The sequence below is a fragment of the Cyprinodon tularosa genome, unplaced genomic scaffold (assembly GCF_016077235.1).
Source record: "Cyprinodon tularosa strain WSP-4 unplaced genomic scaffold, ASM1607723v1 ctg120, whole genome shotgun sequence".
Classification (NCBI taxonomy): domain Eukaryota; kingdom Metazoa; phylum Chordata; class Actinopteri; order Cyprinodontiformes; family Cyprinodontidae; genus Cyprinodon; species Cyprinodon tularosa.
In genome coordinates, this window is record NW_024038004.1 from 262501 (window position 1) to 286379 (window position 23879).

Below are 23879 nucleotides of genomic sequence, written 5' to 3' on the forward strand. Positions count from 1 at the left end.
AAAATTTTATTAAAATTTTACCAACAACATACATATATATTTTATATATATATATACATACATAAAATACATAAAAAATTTTTTATAATATAAAACATACATACATACTTAAAATAAAATTTTAATAAAATTATACTACATCCATACATCCCTACAAAACATATATATTTATATAAACATCATACATACACATAAAATTTTATAAAAAACATAACATCCCTACATAAAAACACATATGTAATAAATATATTAAAATATAATACTTTACATATTTACATACATCCCTACACATACATACATACATATTTAATAAAAATACATACATACATAAAACAAAACATAAATACAAAACAAAATTATTATATATATACATACATACACATTTTATATATAATAAAAATATACATACATACACATATGTAAAATATTTTATAATATATAAATAAAATATATACATCCCAATACACATAAATATATATAAAATATATATAAAATACATAAAAACACAATATATTATTAAATATATATACAAACAAAAACACATAATATATATATATTTACAAAACATCCCAACTAACATATTAAAATATTTTCCCTACATACACAATAAATAATATAATATAAATACATACAACACATAATAATTATATATACATACATAAAAATTTTAATATATATATATATATATAATATAAACATACACATATATTTTACACTATATTGCCAAAATATTTGCTCCCCTGCCTTACTCACAATGAGTTTAAAATGACCCCCCCTTTCCTAATCAATAGGGTTTCAATATCCCGTCGGTCCACCCTTTGGCAGCAGAACAGCTTCAACCATTCTGGAAGGGCTGTCCAAAGGTTTAGGAGTGTTTTAGGGGAATTTTTTTGACCATTCTTCCAGAACGCATTTGTGAGGTCCCCCCATTTGGGAACGAAAAGGGCCCCTGGCTCTCAGTCTCCCCAAATTTCCCACCCCCAAAAGTTTTTCAAATCGGGTTGGGGGCGGGACTCGTGAAAGGCCATTCAAGTTCATCCACCCCCCAAACCCTCTGTCATCCATTTTTTTTGGGACCTTTTTTTTTTGGGGGGGGCACGGTTTGCACACCCATTTTTGGAAAGGGGAAGGGGCCAGCCCAAAATGTTTCCCACAAAATTGGGAGATGGGGAAAAAGTCCAAAATGTCTTGTAAAGCTGAAGCATTCAGAGTTCCTTTCACTGGGAAATAAGGGGCCAAGCCCAGCTCCTGAAAAAAAACCCCAAAAAAAAAAAAAAAACCCTAATCCCCCTCCACCCAAAATTTAAAACTTGGGACAAAGGGAGTCAGACAAATACCGTTCTCCTGGGAACCGCCAAACCCAGACCCCTCCATCAATTGCCCAGATGGAGAACCCCGAAATTTGTTTACTCCAGAGAACGCGTCTCCACTGCTCTAGAGTCCAGTGGCGGCGTGCTTTACACCACCGCATCCGACGCTTTGCATTGCACTTGGTGATGTATGGCTTGGATGCAGCTGCTCGACCATGGAAACCCATTCCATGAAGCTCTCTGCGCACTGTTCTTGAGCTAATCTGAAGGCCACATGAAGTTTGGAGGTCTGTAGTGATTGACTCTGCAGAAAGTTGGCGACCTCTTCGCACTATGCGCGTCAGTATCCGCTGACCCCGCTCCGTCAGTTTACGTGGCCTACCACTTCGTGGCTGAGTTGCTGTCGTTCCCAAACACTTCCATTTTCTTATAATACAGCTGACAGTTGACTGTGGAATATTTAGGAGCGAGGAAATTTCACGACTGGATTTGTTGCACAGGTGGCATCCTATCACAGTTCCACGCTGGAATTCACTGAGCTCCTGAGAGCGACCCATTCTTTCACAAATGTTTGTAAAAACAGTCTGCATGCCTAGGTGCTTGAATTTATACACCTGTGGCCATGGAAGTGATTGGAACACCTGATTCCAATAATTTGGATGGGTGAGCAAATACTTTTGGCAATATAGTGTATATATATACATACACATACACATATATATATATATACATACACATACAGGTGCTGGTCATAAAATTAGAATATCATGAAAAAGTAGATTGATTTCAGTAATTCCATTTAAAAAGTGAAACTTGTATATTATATTCATACATTACATACAAACTCATATATTTCAGATGTTTATTTTGTTTAATTTTGATGATTACAAATGACAACAAATGAAAATCTCAAATTCATCATATCAGAAAATTAGAATATTGTGAAAAGGTTCAAAATTGATGGCCCCTGGTGCCACACTCTAATCAGCTAATTAACTCAAACCACCTGCAAAAGCCTTTAAATGGTCTTTCAGTCTAGTTCTATAGGCTACACAATCATGGGGAAGACTGCTGACTTGACAGTTGTCTAAAAGACGACCATCGACACCTTGCACAAGGAGGGCAAGACACAAAAGGTCATCGCTAAAGAGGCTGGCTGTTCACAGAGCTCAGTGTCCAAGCACATTAATAGAGAGGCGAAGGGAAGGAAAAGATGTGGTCGAAAAAAGTGTACAAGCAAGAGAGATAACCGCACCCTGGAGAGGATTGTGAAACAAAACCCATTCAAAAATGTGGGGGAGATTCACAAGAGTGGACTGCAGCTGGAGTGAGTGCTTCAAGAACCACCACACACAGACGTATGAAAGACATGGGTTTCTGCTGTCGCATTCCTTGTGTCAAGCCACTCTTGAACCACAGACAGCGTCAGAAGCGTCTTGCCTGGGCTAAAGAGAAACAGGACTGGACTGCTGGTGAGTGGTCCAAAGTCATGTTCTCTGATGAAAGTAAATTTTGCATTTCCTTTGGAAATCAAGGTCCCAGAGTCTGGAGGAAAAGAAGAGAGGCACTTCATCCACGTTGCTTGAAGTCCAGTGTAAAGTTTCCACAGTCAGTGATGGTTTGGGGTGCCATGTCATCTGCTGGTGTTGGTCCATTGTGTTTTCTGAGGTCCAGGGTCAACGCAGCCACATACCAGGAAGTTTTAGAGCACTTCATGCTTCCTGCAGCTGACCAACTTTTTGGAGATGCAGATTTAATTTTCCAACAGGACTTGGCACCTGCACACAGTGCCAAAGCTACCAGTACCTGGTTGAAGGACCATGGTATCCCTGTTCTTAATTGGCCAGCAAACTCTCCTGACCTTAACCCCATAGAAAATCTATGGGGTATTGTGAAGAAGAAGATGCAATACACCAGACCCAACAATTCAGAAGAGCTAAAAGCCACTATTAGAGCAACCTGGGCTATCATAACACCTGAGCAGTGCCACAGACTGATCGACTCCATGCCACGCCGCATTGCTGCAGTAATACAGGCCAAAGGAGGCCCAACTAAATACTGAGTGCTGTACATGCTCATACTTTTCATGTTCATACTTTTCAGTTGGCCAACATTTCTATAAATCCTTTGTTTTTATTGGTCTTCAGTAATATTCTAATTTTCTGATATGATGAATTTGAGATTTTCATTTGTTGTCATTTGTAATCATCAAAATTAAACAAAATAAACATCTGAAATATATGAGTTTGTATGTAATGTATGAATATAATATACAAGTTTCACTTTTTAAATGGAATTACTGAAATCAATCTACTTTTTCATGATATTCTAATTTTATGACCAGCACCTGTATATATATATATATATATATATATATATATATATATATATATATATATATATATATACATATATACATATATACATATATATATATATATATATACATACACACACATATATATACATATATATATATATATATATATATATATATATATATACATACACATATACATATATATATATATATATATATATATATATATATATATATATGTATATGTGTATGTATATATATGTGTGTGTATGTATACATATATATATATATATATATATATATATATATATATATATTTTAAAAATCATAAACCATTAGATATTTTGGATGTCAGGGCAGTTTAAGGGTTATTTTATCTCGTTCCCATAAAGATCACAACAACGTCACATCAGTTGGTGCAATGCTCATTTAATCCATTTACTCTTGCAGTTGTGTTGCGATAAGACCAACACGGCCCACAAAGAGGGAAACCTGGACAGGAGCCTCGTGAGGTCCGAAAATGATTGTGTTTGTGGGAATATCACAGGCGGATGGAAGATAAACGCTTGCCAGGGCTAATGTTGGTTTGTGTGTCCAATTACGCCGTTTGTGGACACGTTTGCCAAACGCTGTCTGTGTGCGTTTTTACGTATAACCCTAATATGTTCTGTCGTATACGTGTCTCCCTGCAACACTAATACAAATTTATAGTCACAGTGAGAATGTGGTTAATAAAACCCCCCCAACATCAATGGATGTGTGTTAAACAGGTTTAAAGCCTGCATGAGAGTGTGTGCAGGTGTGTGTATGTGACTATGCATGTTTGATGGGACCATCAGCTGATCAGTGAGACGGATGGTGTCGCGCCAGACGCTGCTAATCCAATCAGGAGCCTGAAGCGATGTGATAGGCCGAGAAGCAGGAAGTATGATCTGATTAAAAGGACATTATGGCCATGTGGAGAGCAACCAGAGCCTGGGGGGTGACAGGTGTGATTACACACAAACGCAGATATAGACACAATAAAACCTGCCTGCCTAGGCACTTCTACAAGCCTCACAACGAATACAGACATGATTGCCCGCAAAAATAAGAGAGGAGTACTCTATAAGACAGCCCATTTTACAGAGCATAGCAGCAAATATGAATTCTCTCAATGTTTAAGCTTGGCCTCATCCTTATAAATGTAACATGAGGACATGAGGTCTACCTGTATTCAACCGTATCAATCCTTCCATCACCTTGTGCCGCCTGCATGGCTTGAATCTAAAGCTTAAAGCTTTTTTCCACAATGGTTTTCTACTCCCTCCCATTCCCTAAATACTATATTTTCAGATTGCATTGTTGAAACTTGCCCTTTGAACAGATTCTCCCTTGGGGATCTTGACTGCTTCAATGATTAATGCTTCCGTTTCCTAACTAGGCAGTTTAGGTGGACGGTGATGTTTAGTTAAAGGTTATTGGTGTACAATTTTATTTACCTTTTCAAAGTATGGATTCAAACGTGCACTGTTTGAGATATATTGCACACAGGTAGCCTGCCTTATATAATTAGCTAACAGAAAAAAATGCATTTGCAACACTTTTTACTCTTAACAAAAAATTTGTTTTATATTATTTTACTACCCGAAATGATAACATAATAACCACTATGCAGGTCTATTACATAAAATCAAAATAAAACACATTGAGGTCTGTTTTTATAATCTTTGAAAAGGAGGGTAATATTTTTTTTGCAAAAAGCAGTCCAACAGCATCATGAAAATATGCTCATTTTAAGCTAGTATTAAACATACAACCTGTTTCTCTATATTTGACACCCAGTGCAATAACTATATATATATAAATATCCATCTATGTAAATACCCATGTAAGCATCCTGTGCAATAACCCTCCATAATTATCCTGCTATGAAAAAAAAAAAAAAAAAGAAGCTGTCATATGTGGACATACTCCATATACTTTATATATCCATTGCACCTTTTTCTTCCTTTGGCACATTCTTCTTCTCTTTTGACTATTTGAGCTGATTCCTCGACTGTGAGATCAACAAAGTAAATCGTTCAATCAATGAAAACGTTTCGTTAAAGCGGAAGTGAAATGGTCGACAAAGCTAACTTAAGTTACTAGATTGCGTCTTACTACCAACAAATTACAATGAAAAAAATAAATGTATAAAGGAAAAACGTAGAGTTGTTTATCATTTTTTGGCAAGGGCGCCGCCATGTTGCTGTGACGTCACAGTGTTGTTTGGCTCTGTAGCTACCAGTTGAATCCTTTGGCAATACCAGCTATGCCATAAAACACTTAAGAAATATGGTACAATGGAAGAAGAAGCTGAAAGGACACTCAGGCATCCAAATCTAATTTCTTATTCTTTTGAGCCCATTCTGCCTGTGATGGAGCCATAGGAATCAGAGAAGAGGTAACTTTTGTATTGGTCTGACATAATATTCAATACTGTGTGTGTTGTTTGTATCTGTAGCTGTGTGGCAGGAGCAAGGCCGCAGGAATGTACAATTCACCTGGGTAAAGGTGTACGGAGACACTACCCAGGCTTCCAAAACCCCATTGAGTGGCAATGGAAAAGGGACTAATGATGCTATTTACTTGAAGCACATTGAATTGAGTTACCCAAATCCATCTGAAAACAAGAACATGGCCACCATCATTCCTTTCATAATCATGCAAGAACCTTAATGAGTTAGAGTGCTGCAGTTTCTACCTCCTGCTTTGTGGCTAAGAGAGAAGATCTGCAGCATCCCACAAAAACAGTTAAAATTACTGCTTCTATCTGCTTCACTTAATGGGCAAGTTTGTGTCCCTATATTAGCTGTAGTCTGTTTCAGTTATGCCGTACAGAAAAATGGCTGCACATGCTAAATCTGTTGTGAAGACAAGCGATTGCATTAGTGTCAAGTTTTCACCTTTTTTGTCAAGTTCTGGTCCTGGTCATGCGGCATGCGAGTGGACACATGATAGATAACTTCAGTGGTGGACGTGGCGTAGTAAGGCGTCGTCAGGCCAGTGCTGCGGTTTCTCTGAAGGCCTCCCATGAAGCCACAGTGAGTGGTGAGGTCCACCTAATGCATAACACAAGATGCATAATAAGGCTTCTATTTATGGAAATCAGAATCACTTTTAAGTTTCTATAACACCTTACAGTACAATACCAATCTGTGTTTTTCACAGTAAACTTTAAAAAAAAACAACAAAAAAAAACACTCCTTTTGGCTTAAATCAGTCACCTAGTTTTTGGATTTAGGACGAAATTAGTCCCTATAAACATACAGTGTATTAGTAGAGGTTTCTTTTTTACCTCCCAGCCAAGTCCTGAAACAAAGTCTTCATAAGCCTGGCTGCCAGCTGTGTTTGTGAGTATGGAGTGTTTATCCTCTTGACCTTCAGCCACGTAAAATACTGCAATCTTATGAGTCTCCCGGCTGGAAGACAATGAGAGAATCATAAGCATGAACAACGAGTGGGTTTAAATTCTCCGGCAGTTTCTCAGTGAAAGATGAGTGCTGCTCACCACTGCCGTGAGTCTAGATTCTTCAGCTCCCTCAGCAACTTCTCGTTCTTCCTCAACAAATGAAAGTTACTCCTGTAAGATACAGTTGCACAAGTTATAAGACGCAAACGCAGTGGCTAGACTCAGCCTTTCAACCAATTTAGTGCTTCCAGTTAATACATCATTATCCTTTATCTTGACTTAAATTGATCCAAGTGTGTGTTTACGTATAATTAAAGCCTGAATGGAAGTGAAAACTAATCTTTGTTCAGAAAAGGGCACCTTCTACGTTTGTGTATTTATCTACATACACCCAACCACAGATTTGCAGACCATGGTTTAATTAAAAACCTCAATATAAAACGCAATTGTATATTCAGCACCTTTCACACCCTTTTTCCTCCTGGTACAGATACGTTACAAAGTTTTAAAATAAATCTGTTTACTGTCTTATTCTCATTATAAAGAATTTCAGCTTGCGTTATTAGCAGCGTGTTATGCGCTGCAGAAAAATATAAAACTAATAATGACTAAAAGAACAATATCTACAAAATGTGATAACCAGAACCCAAATTAACATGTAAAAGCATGAATGAGATCCTGCAAGTCGGGCTGGATGATATGGCTAGAACTTATATCAACAGATATTTCTTAATTTCAGTTAACGCAATAACATTTTAATATTAATAAAGTGTAAATAAAAGCCCAAAAAATACTGGCAAAAATGGCCACAACAAATGTCTGGAAAAGAAAATAGATTTACCATGTTTATAAAACTCATCCAATAAAAAACTTTTAGAAATAAATGTAAAAAAAAAACAAAAAGCGAATAAAACTAAATAAATCTGGAACGTCAGTTGGTGACTAATGCTTAATATGCACAGAAGAAAAATGTATATTAAAATATACTTAACATTTTATTACCACTTCTGAAATAATCTTGCAAAATATATTTAGATTGAAGTACTGTCAATTTCTACAAGGCACTCAAAAATAATTTTTAAAGTTCTTAATAAGCACAACATGGTCAACTAATTAAAAAAAAAAAGTCTGTAAGAAAGAGGAAGAATTTAAAAAAAACTGTCTATATAATGGTTTGTAGGGATAGGTCTAACTGACCAAAGTTGGAGACGTTTTAGGTTCTAAAACATAAAAAATATGGGTTGTGATTTTTAAGAAAAACAACAGCTTTTCAGGCAGAATAACTTATCAAGAGGTGGTTGAAACTGTGCCAATGAGCGACCCTCAACCTCTGAATGGCTGATATAAAAACTAAGAGTTGGGCAGTGAAGCTTGGAGTGGACTGATAATGACACCTCGTTCTTTTTACTCTTAGAAAAAAGGAAAAAAAGAAAAAAACGAACGGGGGAGGGCGCATGAGATAAATAGAGGGAGAGAGGGAAAGAAGGAGAGAGAGTAATTTGCTCTTTATTAAAGTGATACTTGGTAATGGCCTCATTCTCTGCTCTCAAAGACTCCATTTACACCCTGGATTATAGGGAAAAGCATAAAGGGGGATACACATGCACACACAAGGGTGACTGTCAGTATCTTAGTGTCTAATGCCTCATATGAATACCTGGAGAGTCGCAAGGTGACAATAACAGATGATTAGACAACAGCTCTCTTTTTCTTTTCATTCCTTTCTACCTTCTTATTTTCCCTTTGCCTCCAAGTTTCTTGTGCTTTCATTTTCAGTCTTTTTGCTTCATTATTTATTTTATTTATCATCATTAGGACTAAATCTTTGTGAGTCTGAATCATCTTGGTTTCTGATTTGCGGCAGCTCCTCTCAATCACACTCTTCTTCAACTACCGCTTCTTTATTCTAAGTCCAAATGGGCCGAGTTTGATCAATAGACCGCCGTCCTCATTATCACGCACACACACCAGCGTGTACAGGAGGCTATTGTGTGACTCTGAATGCAGAAAGTGTAATTCCATGGATAAAGTATAATGAGTGATGAGCGTCCATTAGCTGGCCAGGCGCATTCAGAGCAATACCCCGACATTGTGAGCTGAAGCTCGGAGTCATTGAGAAGAAGAAATGCTGCAAAATTTGAATGACGAGAAAACATAGCCTCTAATGAGCTTGATGTAGTTCAGCTTTTTTTCCTCTTTTTTTATATGCATTAAACAAGTGTTGGAAAAGAGCAAAATACAGAAGACATCCCACGCACAGTACTTATAAAATTGGGATTAATTTAAAACGGCTCATGCTTAAATGTGCAAAGACATCTTCATCAGATTCATGGTTTTCGTGGTAAAAAACCTACAGTAGTGTAAAAGTTCACTGCTTTCTCAAACTTATATCAGAAGGATGTCATTTACTTTTAATATCTGATACTTGTACATTGGCCAAACTTTAAATATGGAACCATGAATGATTGATGGATGAAAGGGTGCAGTGATGGAGAAAAGACTGATGGTGAGCATTTGGCTGGATGGACAAACAGACAGAGGGATCAATAGCTTTGTGGATAGTCTGATAAATGGAGAGAATGAAAGACAAATAGCTGGGTGTTTGGACAGATAGAGCTTTTGGATAATAACAGGGAATGTTTTCACATGACTTCTATACAAGCTTATTCACACCTGGAAAATAACACAATACTACTATAGGCAGTAGCAGATGATGATAAATCAAATTAAAACAAATGTAAGGAGCTTTTCAACGGTTATTTGCAGTGCTGTTAAGAGCCTCACCTCTTCTCCCAGGAGTTGAGTCCCAGTATGTTGATAAGCAGCCTGCAGTAGTAGAAGGCAGACTGTGGGGTCGCCGTCTCTGGTTCTGCTTGCTGTACGGCTCTCATGTTCAGCTCCTCTCCTCTCTGAAAAAGGTTTCAAGTTTAATGTCCAAAAAAGAGAAAATAGATAAATAAAATAAAGCAATGATGATAATTCACTTTTACAGCTCCTGGAGTAAGCTGTCCTTACTATAGAGGAATATTGCTTTTTATTAGAAAGTCAACCAAGTTATTAGAAAGTCAAACAAAGCTCTTTGGAGCAACAAAAGCTAAACCTTGGGGGAAAAAAAAAAATCATTTTCTGTCATGACTGATTTCTTCTCTCTTGTCTAAACCAATATCAGCCATTACTGCTAATGATCTCTTATGTCCTCTGAATTAGGCAAACCTTAGGCATTCCCATTGTTAAGAAAATTATTTCTCTCATTTAACTCCTTGGAAAGTGTGGTCACATTACAAACACACACTTTCATGTTCATCATTAAGGTTTCACCTGAGAGATGCCAAACAAAGCAGAATTGTGTAGTCAAAGGACAATAATATTTTTTGAAAATATTAACAAAGATAAATCAAAAAAGTGGGGAATGCTTTTATATACTTTATAGAACTACGTTTGGAGTATTTACAAAATCAAGAGGCTGCTCAGTGGTGCAGTGGGTAGCACTGCTGCCTTGCAGCAAGAAGGTTCAATTCCCGGCCCGGTGTCTTTCTGCATGGAATTTGCATGTTCTCCCTGAGCATGCATGGGTTCTCTCCAGGTACTTCGGCTTCCTCCCACAGTCCAAAAACATCACTGTCAGGTTAATTGGCTTCTCTAAATTGTCCTTAGGTGTGAGTGTGTGCCTCCATCAGCTTTGCACACCGACATCTCTGCTAATCCTTCTTTGCAGAAAAGCTCTAGCTCTGTCAGCCAGGATTTTATTTAAAGGTACCAGAGTAGGGGGCAAATTTTGTTGCACAGGGTTAATACCCTTTTATTGACACATGCTTTAACATCCACTACACAGCTGCAAAATAAAATAATACATCTTCTCCAAAAGTAGCTCTTCAATTCCAGTTTCCTTGTACAAACTGGAACTCTTAAAAAAATGATGTCAAACTAGATAAGGTCCAATTGCAGCCTTGCTCCTGTAACTTATATTTAACATGTTATAAAAATGTTGGTGGCATTATGTTCCCACTGACTATTTTACAAAAATTAATGGCAGCCCACTGCTCCCCAAGGGGATGGATACATTTCTCCAACGTGAGATCAATAAAGTAAAATTATTATCATTATCAAAAAGCAGCGCTTTAGACTTTTTACAGGGAAGTTACAGAAAATGAAGAATAAATCAATGTTTACACTGAAAAACAGTCTGTGAAACCCACATGAAGAACAAACTCTCGCTCGGCAGCACTTTGCTTCAGGATGGCGTTGATGACATCATTCTCCTGCTTCTCTGAAACACAACCTGGAGGAGGGGCTGGGATGTTGAGTGGCATGCCTGTTGGGATTAACGTGACATCCAGATTAGTTTGCAAGACAGATCTCTGTTACCTTTTATAAGTTTATATCTGAACAATTATAACAAAATGGTTGATAATGTGTGCTTTCAATTAATAAAAAGGAAATTAGTTTTATTTTTTATGCGGACAGGCCTTGTCATTCTTTATTTTCCGAAAGCACTATAATAGATGTTTTAACTCGGACCACAACCTGTACCTGCTCTCTGCAGGCACTCTGGACTTAAGTAGCCAAGGTACTGGAGCATCTCATCGAGCGCATCTTCTCCCTCCTCCAGAGAGTTCCACGCTGGCACCGCCTCCCGACACACTCGTTTAGCAAGCGGTGGAGCTAGAAGCTTTTCTGAACCCGATTCCTCGTCTATATGATGCCCATTAGTTTCCTCCTCCTCATGTTCCACGGGATCCTCATTTCCATCTCCTCCTGGATTTTCCCTCTCCTCATCACCAACATTCTCTTCCTCCACCAACTGACTCTCTTGTTCGTCACTTTCCATCGATCCGTCTTCCTCCTCCATCCCCTGCTCTTCCTGCCCGTCTACCTCACATTCTTCCTCCCTCAATTCCATCTTGTTCTGTGGACCTCCTGGCGGAGTGCGTAATTGAAGGTTTGCATTGCGCAATGACTGCATCTGTGTAGAAAGCACGTGAGCTGGACTGTTCGGGGGGCCCAGCGGAGGTCCATACAAGACTGCGGAGTCCCAGGAGTGTTTTCCTGCAACATCTCGGATGATGACACGTACGCAAGCAGGAGCAGAGGACAAACCAGCTGTCATTCCTCCTCCTGGCACTCCAGACTCCGATCGGATCTGGAAACCAAACATTCATGATATATTTTTAATCTTTTCAAGGTAAAAAAAGAACAAACAAAAAAACTTTTTAAATTCCTAACATCAAGCAAACTATACAAAATACTTATATTAACCAGCTTCCAGTAACAATCTTGTTATAAGATTATGAAATTTTAACTTTGCAGGTTAGATCACAAAGGAAGCAACTACTTTTACAAAAGGATCCCTGCTAATTTTTTTGTTTTCTCTACTAAAATTCTTGTCTATTAATATGGAAAAAGAAAACATTCTGACTAGATAGATGAATGGTTAACAATTGTTAATAGAATAGGAGATTAGAGCCTAAAATACACACAAAAAAGTCTGTCTTTGATGAAACTTCACACTTTTCCAGGATGTGCAGAAATACTGTTACAAGAATTGGAAAATGTAATTATCAGGTCAGAAGGAAAAAAATAATGAAAATGTTACCTGGAGAACAGACAGCAGCGTGGAGCCATTCAGAACCAGAAACTGCAGGTTGGGGGAATTGAAAAGCTCTGGTCCGAGATCTGCACTCTCAAAGAATGGGTTGTCTTGGTTTTCACACACCTGTGAAACAAACTTTAAGTTAGCAAAATAATAAAAATATCTAGAAAAATAATAATAATTTTTAAAAAGGATATGTTTGAATCAATACATTTCCCTTATAAAAATACAATACTTATAAAAACAACATTTTCAACTCCTATTAGACCAAAATGGTTACAGCACCTGACTGGACAGAGTTGCGGGCCCTCCAGACATTGGATAATGTCCCAGATGATTGACCAGATGAGTTATCACGGTTCTGGCTGCAATGGAAACCAGGCCCTGCTGGATACGACTACGAACTGCAGAGACAACAATTAAAAACTTCTTCTCACCTAATTTCTTGACATGCACAACCATGGAATAATTTATCAGAACATCACAGCTTTAACAAAAACTAAATCCTGAGTTCTCAATAGAGATCGATTGATGTTTTTTTTTAAGGCCAGTGCCGATACCAATTTTTGACATCAGTCTAACCTCTAATTCCAGATGTCAAAGGTTTCCTGTAGTTTTTCACCAGGTTTAAACACACTGCAGGAGGGATTTTGGCCCACTCCTCTACACAGATCTTCTCTAGATCAGTCAGTTTTCTGGGCAGTTGCTGAGAAACACAGAGTCTGAGCAAAAATTCTCGATTGGGTTTAGAATCAAGAACCTTGATATGTTTCTTACAGAGCCACTCCTTGGTTATCCTGGCTGTGTGCTTCGGGTCACTGTCATGTTGGAAGACCCAGCCTAACTATGGAAAGGAGGTTGTTTCCAAAAATCTCGCAATACATGGTCCTGGTAATCCACTCCTTAATACAGTGCAGTCGCCCAGTCACAAGTACAGGAAAACACCCCCGAAGCATGATGCTACCAACGCCATGCTTCACAGTAAGGAAGGTGTTCTTGGGATGGTACACATCATTGTTCTTCCTCCAAACACGGTTTTTAAATTTTAGAACCCTCCATGATTTCTAAGTGGGAGAACTTGCAAAATAGCAGGATGTTCAAATACTTTTTGAACAAAATGCATAGATTGGCCTGCTACAAGACAAAAAAAGACCACACGAAAAAAATGGTCTGGATGTTCTGCTAATAGTTTAACAGGTTTTCCACTAGGATCTATGTAAGAACAATTATTATAACTATTATTATTATTATCATTATCGTGCCATTAGATACAGACCCTTGTTATTCAACACAGTTACATAAAAACACATCAAGTTAAGCAAGCAGACTCTCTAATGAGTAGCTATTGACGGACCGTGCCTTTAGTACAGATTTATATCGATCTGGCATTCTCAGTGACAACTTAAACCCTAGGGGCTTGGATCTGGAGGAAGAGCAAAAATAAAGAAAATAAAACTTAATGACAGTCAAAGGATGTTATACAAGTAAAAAAATAACACCTGAGAAAAAAAAATGAAGTGAAGAGAAGGATGGACTTTAAATGTCAATCTGTGATTAAGCTCCTGTTCTAGTCCCGCTGGATCACAGAGGGGGGGAAATATAGTATTACACGTGGATTCAGGAAGGTGCATCAGCATACACATTTCTTCCTGCTCAAACTGTGCAGAGATTTTGTGAATTTGTGTGCCAGTGCATCACTCTACATGCTTCAAAAGCATATTGGTTTCTTTTAAAGCCAGTCTGGATAAATCACCTTCAGTGACGGGCTGCAGCTTGCTGGAGCGTTCCGAATCCGGACTGTGCAGTGGTTCTGGTTCTCGGAGGCTCTCTAATGGCAGGAACGGGTCGTAATCTGGACTTGATAGGTCCGACAGCTGCAGTGAGAAGTACTTTGGGCTGCTGAAAGACTGTGCACCATAAACACAGCCATGTAGGACCTGTAAGCATGTTAAGGATAAAACATGAACGAAAAGAGCCCAAAGCAGTCTGTGCTTTACCGACCAAGGTAAGGTGAGAAAAACACATACCTTATAAATACAGCTGAGCAGCGTTTTGGTTGGCTGCTCTTTTTCAGGAGGGCTTCGTGTTTGAACAGGCTGGAGAAGAGTCTTTGGCGGCAGAGCCATTACCCAGTCCAAGAGGCACAACAAAAGGGAAACTACAAGCTACAACACACACAGCAAAAGACGCATGACCCCCTTTTCTACTCACAACTAGATGTAAAAAAAATTTAAGAGTATAGAGATTTGTTACCCTCTTATCCAATTCATGAGGAGACGACTCAGTACTGGGCAGTAAATGTGTGATGGTGGCAATTAGAATCTACAGGAGAAAAACAGACAAACCTGTTAAAATTGCAAAAACAAATAGACAAAAAAAAAAAACATTTAATATAGAAAACAACCTCTACGATCTTCTTTGGCATATCAGGGGGGAATTTTTGAAGATGATCCACGTAACTGATCAGAAGGTGAAGGATATCCGATGCCACCAACGCTACATTCTTATTGGGGTACTAGGAAAAAAGAAATGGAAAAAAAAGGTTACCATATTTTTCACAAGTAAAGTGACAGATTACACTAAAGAGGGAAAATAGACCCTGATTCTGGTTTGGAAAGACCCTGGAATCTCCCAGAGAGAGTAGAAGGGTCTTCCTACATTGAGAGGTAGGTCTGGGTTTAGTGTGGGTTAAGCCCCGCACCTTGATCGCTGACAATCAGAAGACAATGAATGGATGTTCGACATTCTGTTAAAAGGGAATTTTTCCTCTCCACTGTTTCTACAAGCATGCGTGGTGTGAGAGATTGCCTTCGAGTCAATGAGTCGATGCAAGCCGCTGGTTTTTAGGGTGAACTAGATGTCTGCAAAGTGATGTTATGCTAGAATGTAGAAAGCCTACCGAAATGATAAGAGCCCAATACTTATGCTTGACAGTAGATATGAGGTCTTAGGGCTGATTTTAGGAATGTAAATGCTAACTTATTTTTTACTAATATCCAGGACTTACAGGACTGTCTTGGCAGAAAAACTGAGTTTCACAATTTTGTTGAAAAAATAATTCAAGACACTATTTTTATCTGGAAACATGATCCAGACTAACTACTTATATTTTATTTTGTCATTTATTTTATTTTTTTTAATGTTTATTAGAAACATGTAACTAAGCAGCATAAGTATATATTCAAAAGACTGAACAAAAATGTTAACTGGCTATAAATGAAAAGATTAAAGTCATTAGGAAGCGGGTGGGACCAAGTAGCACTAAATTGGTGACTTAGAAACGACACTGTCAAGGAACGCTATGGACAGTGGAAACATGCAAGAGGAGGAGAGTTTAGTGTCGGAGGTCGTGGATGAGTCTCCTCCATCATATATTTTTTATTTAGAGGAGGAAAGTCGGGACGAAGATGTTTTGAAGAGGACGCCATGGCGGCAGAAGCTTGGTTTGGTGTAGAAGGCTTACAGCCGTACATGTTTGAGCCCTTGCCTCATAACGCTGCCAGTTCTGTTAGCTCTAAGCCTCCCAAAGACACAGACATCCATCCCTGTGAACACTGGGACATAACGTATAAGTAACTGGCCTGCATAAGATAACAAAAAAAATCCCCACAGATTTTAAGACAGGAGTTTTTTTTTAAATAGAAATTTCTAACTTTTGGGACAATATCGTCTGATAAAGAGTAGATTTATATACATGTTTAAGCCAGAATGATTTGATATTTAAATATGACTTCCCTACGACTAAAAAAAAAAGTAAAAATTTCACATTCAGAGCAGCCTAGTTTGCCAAATCATGGTTAGGTCAAATAACTTTATATAAATCTATCTATTCTCAGAGTTACAAGTCCATGGAAAGAGGAAAGGGATGAATGATACTGCAGGCTTAATGCTTTCATTCGGTTTAGTTACTCAGAAATTTGTGTTACTTTTCCATCAGGGTTTCTTAAGATGGGCAAAGTAATGTTAAAAAAGATGACTGAATTATATTTTTATTTTTTAAAGAACTTTTTTTAAATATTACATAAAAGTAAAGATGTAAATTAACTGAATTATTTCTGCCACACAATAAGCCTTAGAGTGATTAATCAGAAAAAGCTGGATCTATGCTTCCAGCTCGAATAAGAGCCAACGCCTCAAACCCAAAAAATTCTCTTCGATGAAAGGGAAGGAAGATCAGGCGGCCAAGAGGAGGAAGTGTCTGCGTGGAAATTAGACGATCCCTTAATCTTTGTGTATAACTGTGTGTGTGTATGTCACGGAGCCTGTGGCTGAGGGGACTGGCTGCAGCTACCAAAGCAAGAGATACAGAAGTGAAGAAGATGTTAGTGTATATTTATGTAACAGGGAGTGTGTGTCTGTCACAGCTTGCAGCATTCCCCCTGGATTAGTCTGCTATCTGAAGGAGAACCAAACATATTTACAGTCCAGGTTTTGCTCCCAGGAGCAAGCAAATGTAAATGTGCGCTGGTGCAGTCCCTCTACAGAACATTGGCTGCCGATACACGAGCTGGGGATTCCAAGGTCGAAGAGGTATGTGTGTGTCTGTTTCTGTCCATCTAGAACCACTTGGCTCCGGATGAGACAGGAAATATTGGACAGTATTGTTCTGATCCATTGGCCCGTCCGTTTAGTCACATGAAACGGACAATAACAACTGGGACAATTTCACAAAGAGCAGCAATCATCTCTAACAATGGTTTCCATCCTACTTTAGGTATTAGTAGCCAAATCCAAAGCCTAATAATTAAACATTAAGCTGTCATTTGGATGCATTCAAATGATCTGCAACTGTAATCTAAATAGCTTTTTTTTTTTTTTATATTAAAAATTTAGCTCTACAGTGGGGAGGAGAAATAGAAAATAAAAATAAGAAAACAGATTGTGGATGGGATCCTCACTAAATGGTGCACTTTGTATCTTTTAATAGTTATGATCATTAAAATTTTTTTTTTTTAATTTGACATTTTTTCCTGCTTTCTATAGTGTAAAATAATCTGTTATTTTAACCAAACGTATTCACTCTCTCAGTCAACGATTATGCGTACCAGTCACAGCTAAATTGAAGTGAGATGCTTGGCACGACCAAAGTTAATCCTTGAAAGTTTAGACAATGTAAAAGTCCTCCTGCTATACTTTCTAGTAGAATATACAATGAAGATGCCTTTCTAAACGGGCCAAAGCAAAATAATTTATTGTATACGAGCGAGGCCTGAAGATTTTTATTAGATAACTTTTTTTTTTCATAAAACTATTGCCAAATTTGTTTGATTGGATGATTTAAGCAAACCACTAGTTCATCTTAATGAAAAAGTTTTAATCTAAATTATAAAAAACAAATGTATATACATATTAAAGATGGAACGGTTTATGAAAACCGTCCGAACCGTTCGGTTCGACTGTCTCGGTTCGATTCGCGTGTGTTGCGTTCGGTTCATGCGCTGCTCCTTTTTCTCATAGGCGAAGCGTTTACACTCCAGAGCAGAAGGTGGCGGTACTGCGCCCAAAGTCAACCACCAGTAGTAAACAAGAAGAAGAAGAAGCAAAGCAGCGTAGCCGGGTGTAGCAGAAAAAAAAATCAGTTGTTGTGGAGAATTGTGTGGGTATGGCGAGTGGGAAAGAACAGGAATTGGAAGACGCGCCAGCAGCACTTTATAGGTCTGCTGTATGGGACCACTTTGCATTTAGATTAACCTACGATGACGGCGGAAAGAAAGTTGTGGATAAAAGTGCAACAGTGTGCAAGCATTGTGCAACACGTTTTGTTTATGCTAACAGCAACATGACCAACATGTCAGGCTAACCCCGAAATCCCACATACTCCGTCAGCGCTCCGCTCCGCCCCACTGCGCTCCAGACCACCTGCACAAAGCAAAGCCTACAGCCTCTGCTGTGGCTCCCGTCTGCTCCGCTCTAAGTTCCTTGGAGATCGTAGAGGGCATGCGCAAGATGATTAAATTCAAAGCATGCGGAAATGATCCAGATTTCTGCGGATCATTAAAAATAATTCATGAATTTTTTATTTTTTTTTTCATTAATTTCATAAATTTTTATGGGATTTCGGGGTAACAATCAACATGTATCGAACCAAACCAAAAACCGTGACCACGAAACCGTGAACCGAACCGAACCATGGATTTTGTGAACCGTTCCACCCCTAATACATATTATGAAAGTTATTTGCTAAATAGACTATAAAGTGCATGCGATTGTTGCATAAAATACATTTTCTTTTCACTGAGACCTACAGCAGAACACAACTAGACTGATAAATGCAGCCACTTCCCGGTTGATATTCGTTATTTTACTTTTAATCTAGTCCTAGTAAGCAATATACAGCCTCGGCTGCACTAACTAAAAGCTTTTTTTTTTGTAAACTGTGACATTTTAAATCTGTTGGGCTCTTTTTGGCATCGAGACAAGTATTCTTATTGCCACATTGCCAGACAGGACACTGTAAAAAACAAAAACAAAACTGTGACATTTTAAAATTCATAATTACAAAACTTACCTTCAGGGTGACACAGATGACATTGAGGGCTTCTTTAATCTGAGGATGCTCAGTTCCGTGAGTCAGCTCTTCACACAGCCAGATACCAAGGCTGCACAGAGCTACACACCTGAGAACAGGGACAGAGCAGTTAGGGGTAATCTACACAGTAAAAAAACACAAAACAATAAAATAACACATCAATCCTCATCTGAGACAACCAGAAACAAATATGCCCCCGACTTATGAATAACTTTGATGCAATACAATGGTTTGAATATCGTACCTTGCAGGAGCAGAGGGTTCATCTCTGGCTGAGGTCAGGATAGTTTTGATAATATGTTCCTTTAAAGAAACAAAAAGAAAAGGTTTATTATACTCCGACAGCAAAGACTGTGTAAAACGGTGTACAATCTATAGCACACAATTCTACAGCACAAATTACAGACTCTGCTGCAGACAAATTTGCACACTTGCTGGTCTTTTCTGTCAGCGTTAATAATTGTTTAGCAATTCAAAACGAGGTTCTGGCTCGTAAGAAACCAAAGAGAGGGCCTGAGGTGCTGCCACGCATGGCATTAACTGTTTACACAGCAACAACAACAAAAACAACATTACTCCCACAGCCCCGAGCTGTTTCAGGAATAGCTGATGAGACATTAACCTAATACTCTGTGCTGAGATCCCCTATGGACAAGAAGGCAGCAGTTACAAGGTTGGGACTGACCTGGACTAAAAAGGAGGGCAGATCAAGATTCTGGAAATGTTTAAAAGACATTTTTCCTCCCGTATTGACTGTCTTGACCACACAAATCAAGTGCGTTAATGTTGTGTACCTTGACCTCAGGAAACTTAGTCCGCACAACATCAGCAGTAGTGGGATGGAGAGCAGCGAGGTCCTCATAAAAGTTGGGGAAGCACACCAGAGACCCAAGAAGGATCTGGGCCTCAACTCTTGGAGCCTTAGACAAAAGAAGGACCGAAGTGAAAAGAAAACTAAACAATACAGAGAGTACAATAAATTCATCAACTGTGCAACAATCACATTGTTGTCTAAAGTTACTAAATACCTTCTCTTACATTTATCTCTATTCATTCATGCACAGGACTATGTGTGCATTCCTGTCTCTTACATTGAGTGAGGAACATGCAGTGACTCTGGATGCTGCAATGATGAAGTCCAGGATTAACATGGTGGCTCCAGGAAGACCAATGCTGAAGAACCTGGGACTGCAGTGCTTTATGATTGTGTTCACAATGTCCTACAAATGAAAGCTTAAGAAAGTTAAGACAAACAACCTAAAAATAACTCAATTTTATTCAGGTATAAAAAATGCTACACAAAACGTCCAAGTTTACAGAAATATTTGATTCATTACTGGCACTTTCAAGATTTTTTTGAAAATAAAATATCATGAATAATTAATAAAACATCTGAGCTAAGCTGAGTTCTAAATTTTGCTATTTGTAATTGATGCTTCAAGCTAACCAGACCTGGTCCTGGTGCAGCAGCCCTTGGTGCATGATGTTGTAGAAGTGTGTGAGAAAGTCGGCGTTTGGAGAAACGTCTTGGCGTCTCTTCATGATCCTACAGATAAGCTTGTAGGCATGAAGTTTTCCCTGCTTATAGCGCTCAGTCAGCATGGTGGTCTAAGGGAAATGGGCATGGAAATAAAATAAAAATGGTTTGACATTGATATAACTTTATATTACAGAAATCATTAAGCAAAGTAGACGTATTTACTGCTTTAAAAGATATATGCTCATATTCAAACAAAGAGACACTTATTCAGACAAAAGGTAAAGTTTCAATGGCATGCTGTAAGCAAGAGGCCAACTTTAAGAACAACCTACCTTGAAGAGCCAAGGGGTGAGGATTCTTAGAGGAGGAATCAAAACAGGAGGTGGAGGGGACGACTGGTTGTCCAGAGAAATGCCCAAATTATCCCTGATCTGTAAAATAAAAAAAATGTCTCTAAACTTTGAACCTTGGTGAAAACAGTTCATCAGCAAAGAATCAGCACCAACCTTGGCCAAGTTCTGCCACAGCTCACACAAGTAGTCAAAAACCTGAGCATGGATTTCTGGGTCCTTGATGCTGTTAACATCCCCCAGGATCCCAAGCATCCTCCTCCACATAACCGTGGCAACATCTGCGTGCCATCCAGTTAAAGAGCCGCCTGCCATCACACTGCAGTCCTCGCTGGGGAACTCACTTGTTTCTGAAACCGATCAATAAGTCAATCAGTGACTCCTACTTGGTTCAAGCCAGGTAAAGCAAAAACACTTTAGCGATCTGTATAAGATTTACACACTGAACAAACCCCTGCCACCTGTTTTACCTAGATCATCTGGGGTCTGTAGCACAGAGCTGTGGAGTTTCTGGTCCAGCTGTAAGTGTGTGTGTGGATGACTGTGTGTGTGATCTATGTGCTCAGCCGTCAGTGTAGCCGGGGAGGGGGTCTGGGAGCGGGAGCCTCCAAGGGAATGCATGGGCGAGGCGCTCTCTGAGCCTAACCAAGTGAGAAAAGGCATATTTCTAAAACAAAAAGAGAAGCAAATAACTTCTGATTATTGGTCCCTGAAAAAACCAGACAGAAACATACCGGTAACAGTGACTGTGTGGCTAAGGCTGCTGGTCTCCGAGTCGATGTGAAGCGTTGTCAAACTGGCTACTTCATGTTCGTCACAGGCCAATCCGCCACCTAGGCTATCCTGGTCCAGTGAGCTGCCTCGGCCGCCTCCTCCAGAACCAGTTCCTCCTCCACATGCATCTGAATTGAACGCAAAATCTACCAAACAAAAAGAGGAAATGTGTTGCAGACATCAAGATTTCTGCAGTTACATTTAAAACTTTGTCGACTTTATCCTCATTTGTCCTGTTGATGTGTTTTGCATGGAAATAACACACATCTGTGCTCCAGAGCGACAAAAAGCCGAATCTTCTGCTTTACAGAGGAATTACAGCAACAAGTGTGTTTTGATTTATTCACAGTTTTTACTGTAGAACAATTTGGTTAATAACTGTCCTGATCCATAAAACCAAACCAAAACCAGTGTTTACCAAACACTGCATGTGTTGTAATGCAGAGTTGCACCATGACCCAACAACAAAAATAACAAGAACATCAACAAGGGAAACTACATCCCAGTGTCTGCTCATCAAAATACAGTTGAACAGAACTAAACACGAGGTTCTTGGTTATTAAGCTTTTTTTCCTTGACTAAAAAAAAAATATTTTTTTTTTCTTCTAAAACCTCACTATAAGCCTGAATGATATCAGGTAAATTCAACATTACTCCTATTATTTAGCTTCACTGTGACAATTGAATTGAAATCAACCCACATCATTCTGTTTTCCTTCAATTCCTTTATCACAAATTCCCAGCTTTTGATGGGGTGTTTAGCATTTTAGCAATTAACAACTAAGATATGAGAATCTAGGGCAGTTTGTCTTTTAAACAGGTCAAATATAAATCATACAGAATGTATATGTATGGAGTATAATATTCCATTGGAATTAAACAGTCCCTTTAGGTTGTGATCTCAAGTAAGTTATGTGTAAAAACAAGGATCTTGCTGGGATTTTATTTAGATCAGATAAAAAAATAAATAAACAGAGAAACAGTTTCACAAAGTTATTTTAGGAGTCTACTGTAGATAAAACGGGTTTCTTACTGTCAAATTTGCATGCCGAATACTGAAAGGCGTTAAAGGAATCTGACTGGCTGTCAGAGCTTATGACATCAGAACCACTGGCACTAGCAGGTGACGTCCACTCAGAGGGAACTCCAGGGTCATCAACAGGTCGAGGGTCATCTGTGGTTCTTGATCCAGGACCCTGATTGGACTCAAGGAGCTCTGGAAGGTCTTTGGGAACTTCAAGACCCATTGGACTGCTTCCCCGACGACCCTGTTTATCATGGGGAAAGTGGTTCTTACAGCTTTGGTGGTTTAGACAGATTTCAGTACAAACAGAGATGCAGTTAAGGTGCACTGACCCCTGTCCCTTTGTTTCTCAGTCTCTCCTGAATGAACTCATCCATTAGGTCAGAGAAGTTTGGGTTGCTGCTTCCAACATCAGTGGACACCGGGCGGGCCTTTGGAACCACCTCCTCTTTGTTGGCTATACACATGCAAAAGCAAACCCACTTTGAGAAAGTTTTCACAGTCAAGCACAAAAACATTTAAAGGGAAATAAGTGCAACAAAAGGCATGGGGGAGAGATCATTATTTCTAAAGAATGAAAATCCCCAAAGTTTTTATATTTTAGGACAGTTTTTTTGTAAGATTATCTCAAATCAAAACCTGTAATCTCAGGAAAAATACTTATTTCCAGTACAGTTAGAGCTTGAGCTAAACTATTTATTTACCTCCTCTGGTAATTATCTGATTTGTTTTGTCATAAAATCAGCTTAGATTACTTCGTACTAGGGCTGCAACTAACAATTATTTTGTAAATCGATTAATCTATTGATTATTTTAATCGATAACGACTATTTAATCGGATAACAAATGTTTCCAAGAAGACTTTTTATGAAATCAAACCAGGTGAAACTAAATCATTTCCACTTGAGGAGTTCTGTATGGACAATAACGATCGACGAAAAAAAAATCTTATATGCAAAATGTTGATACATTTTTTTACAATTTTGGTTTAATTGCTGCTCTAAGTCAGTCCCTCTCTCAGCTAAGGGCATGTTTTAGAATCTCTATACTACAGTTAACGCTTAATCGA

The 23879-nt window shown here is 38.5% G+C and overlaps 1 protein-coding gene across 12 annotated transcripts in view; it reads right to left on the reverse strand.

Moving 5' to 3' along the window:
* The window catches only part of ralgapa1 (Ral GTPase activating protein catalytic subunit alpha 1), an 88376-nt gene that overhangs the window by 34705 nt on the left and 29792 nt on the right, over positions 1 to 23879 (reverse strand). For 11 of the 12 annotated variants that reach the window (XM_038272422.1, XM_038272415.1, XM_038272441.1 and 8 more), the window contains 23 exons: positions 23143 to 23267; positions 22820 to 23054; positions 21747 to 21932; positions 21483 to 21653; positions 21169 to 21362; positions 20995 to 21093; positions 20635 to 20790; positions 20274 to 20402; positions 19977 to 20102; positions 19427 to 19485; positions 19162 to 19270; positions 15058 to 15168; positions 14907 to 14975; positions 14681 to 14818; positions 14407 to 14590; positions 12939 to 13057; positions 12657 to 12776; positions 11594 to 12203; positions 11260 to 11375; positions 9848 to 9972; positions 7163 to 7234; positions 6950 to 7073; positions 6558 to 6713 (listed from right to left, as the gene is read on the reverse strand). In XM_038272422.1, the coding sequence (XP_038128350.1) occupies positions 6558 to 6713; positions 6950 to 7073; positions 7163 to 7234; positions 9848 to 9972; positions 11260 to 11375; positions 11594 to 12203; positions 12657 to 12776; positions 12939 to 13057; positions 14407 to 14590; positions 14681 to 14818; positions 14907 to 14975; positions 15058 to 15168; positions 19162 to 19270; positions 19427 to 19485; positions 19977 to 20102; positions 20274 to 20402; positions 20635 to 20790; positions 20995 to 21093; positions 21169 to 21362; positions 21483 to 21653; positions 21747 to 21932; positions 22820 to 23054; positions 23143 to 23267 (3533 nt within the window). The remainder of the gene's footprint in view (positions 1 to 6557; positions 6714 to 6949; positions 7074 to 7162; positions 7235 to 9847; positions 9973 to 11259; positions 11376 to 11593; positions 12204 to 12656; positions 12777 to 12938; positions 13058 to 14406; positions 14591 to 14680; positions 14819 to 14906; positions 14976 to 15057; positions 15169 to 19161; positions 19271 to 19426; positions 19486 to 19976; positions 20103 to 20273; positions 20403 to 20634; positions 20791 to 20994; positions 21094 to 21168; positions 21363 to 21482; positions 21654 to 21746; positions 21933 to 22819; positions 23055 to 23142; positions 23268 to 23879) is intronic. The other variant, XR_005279581.1, reaches the window with a different exon arrangement.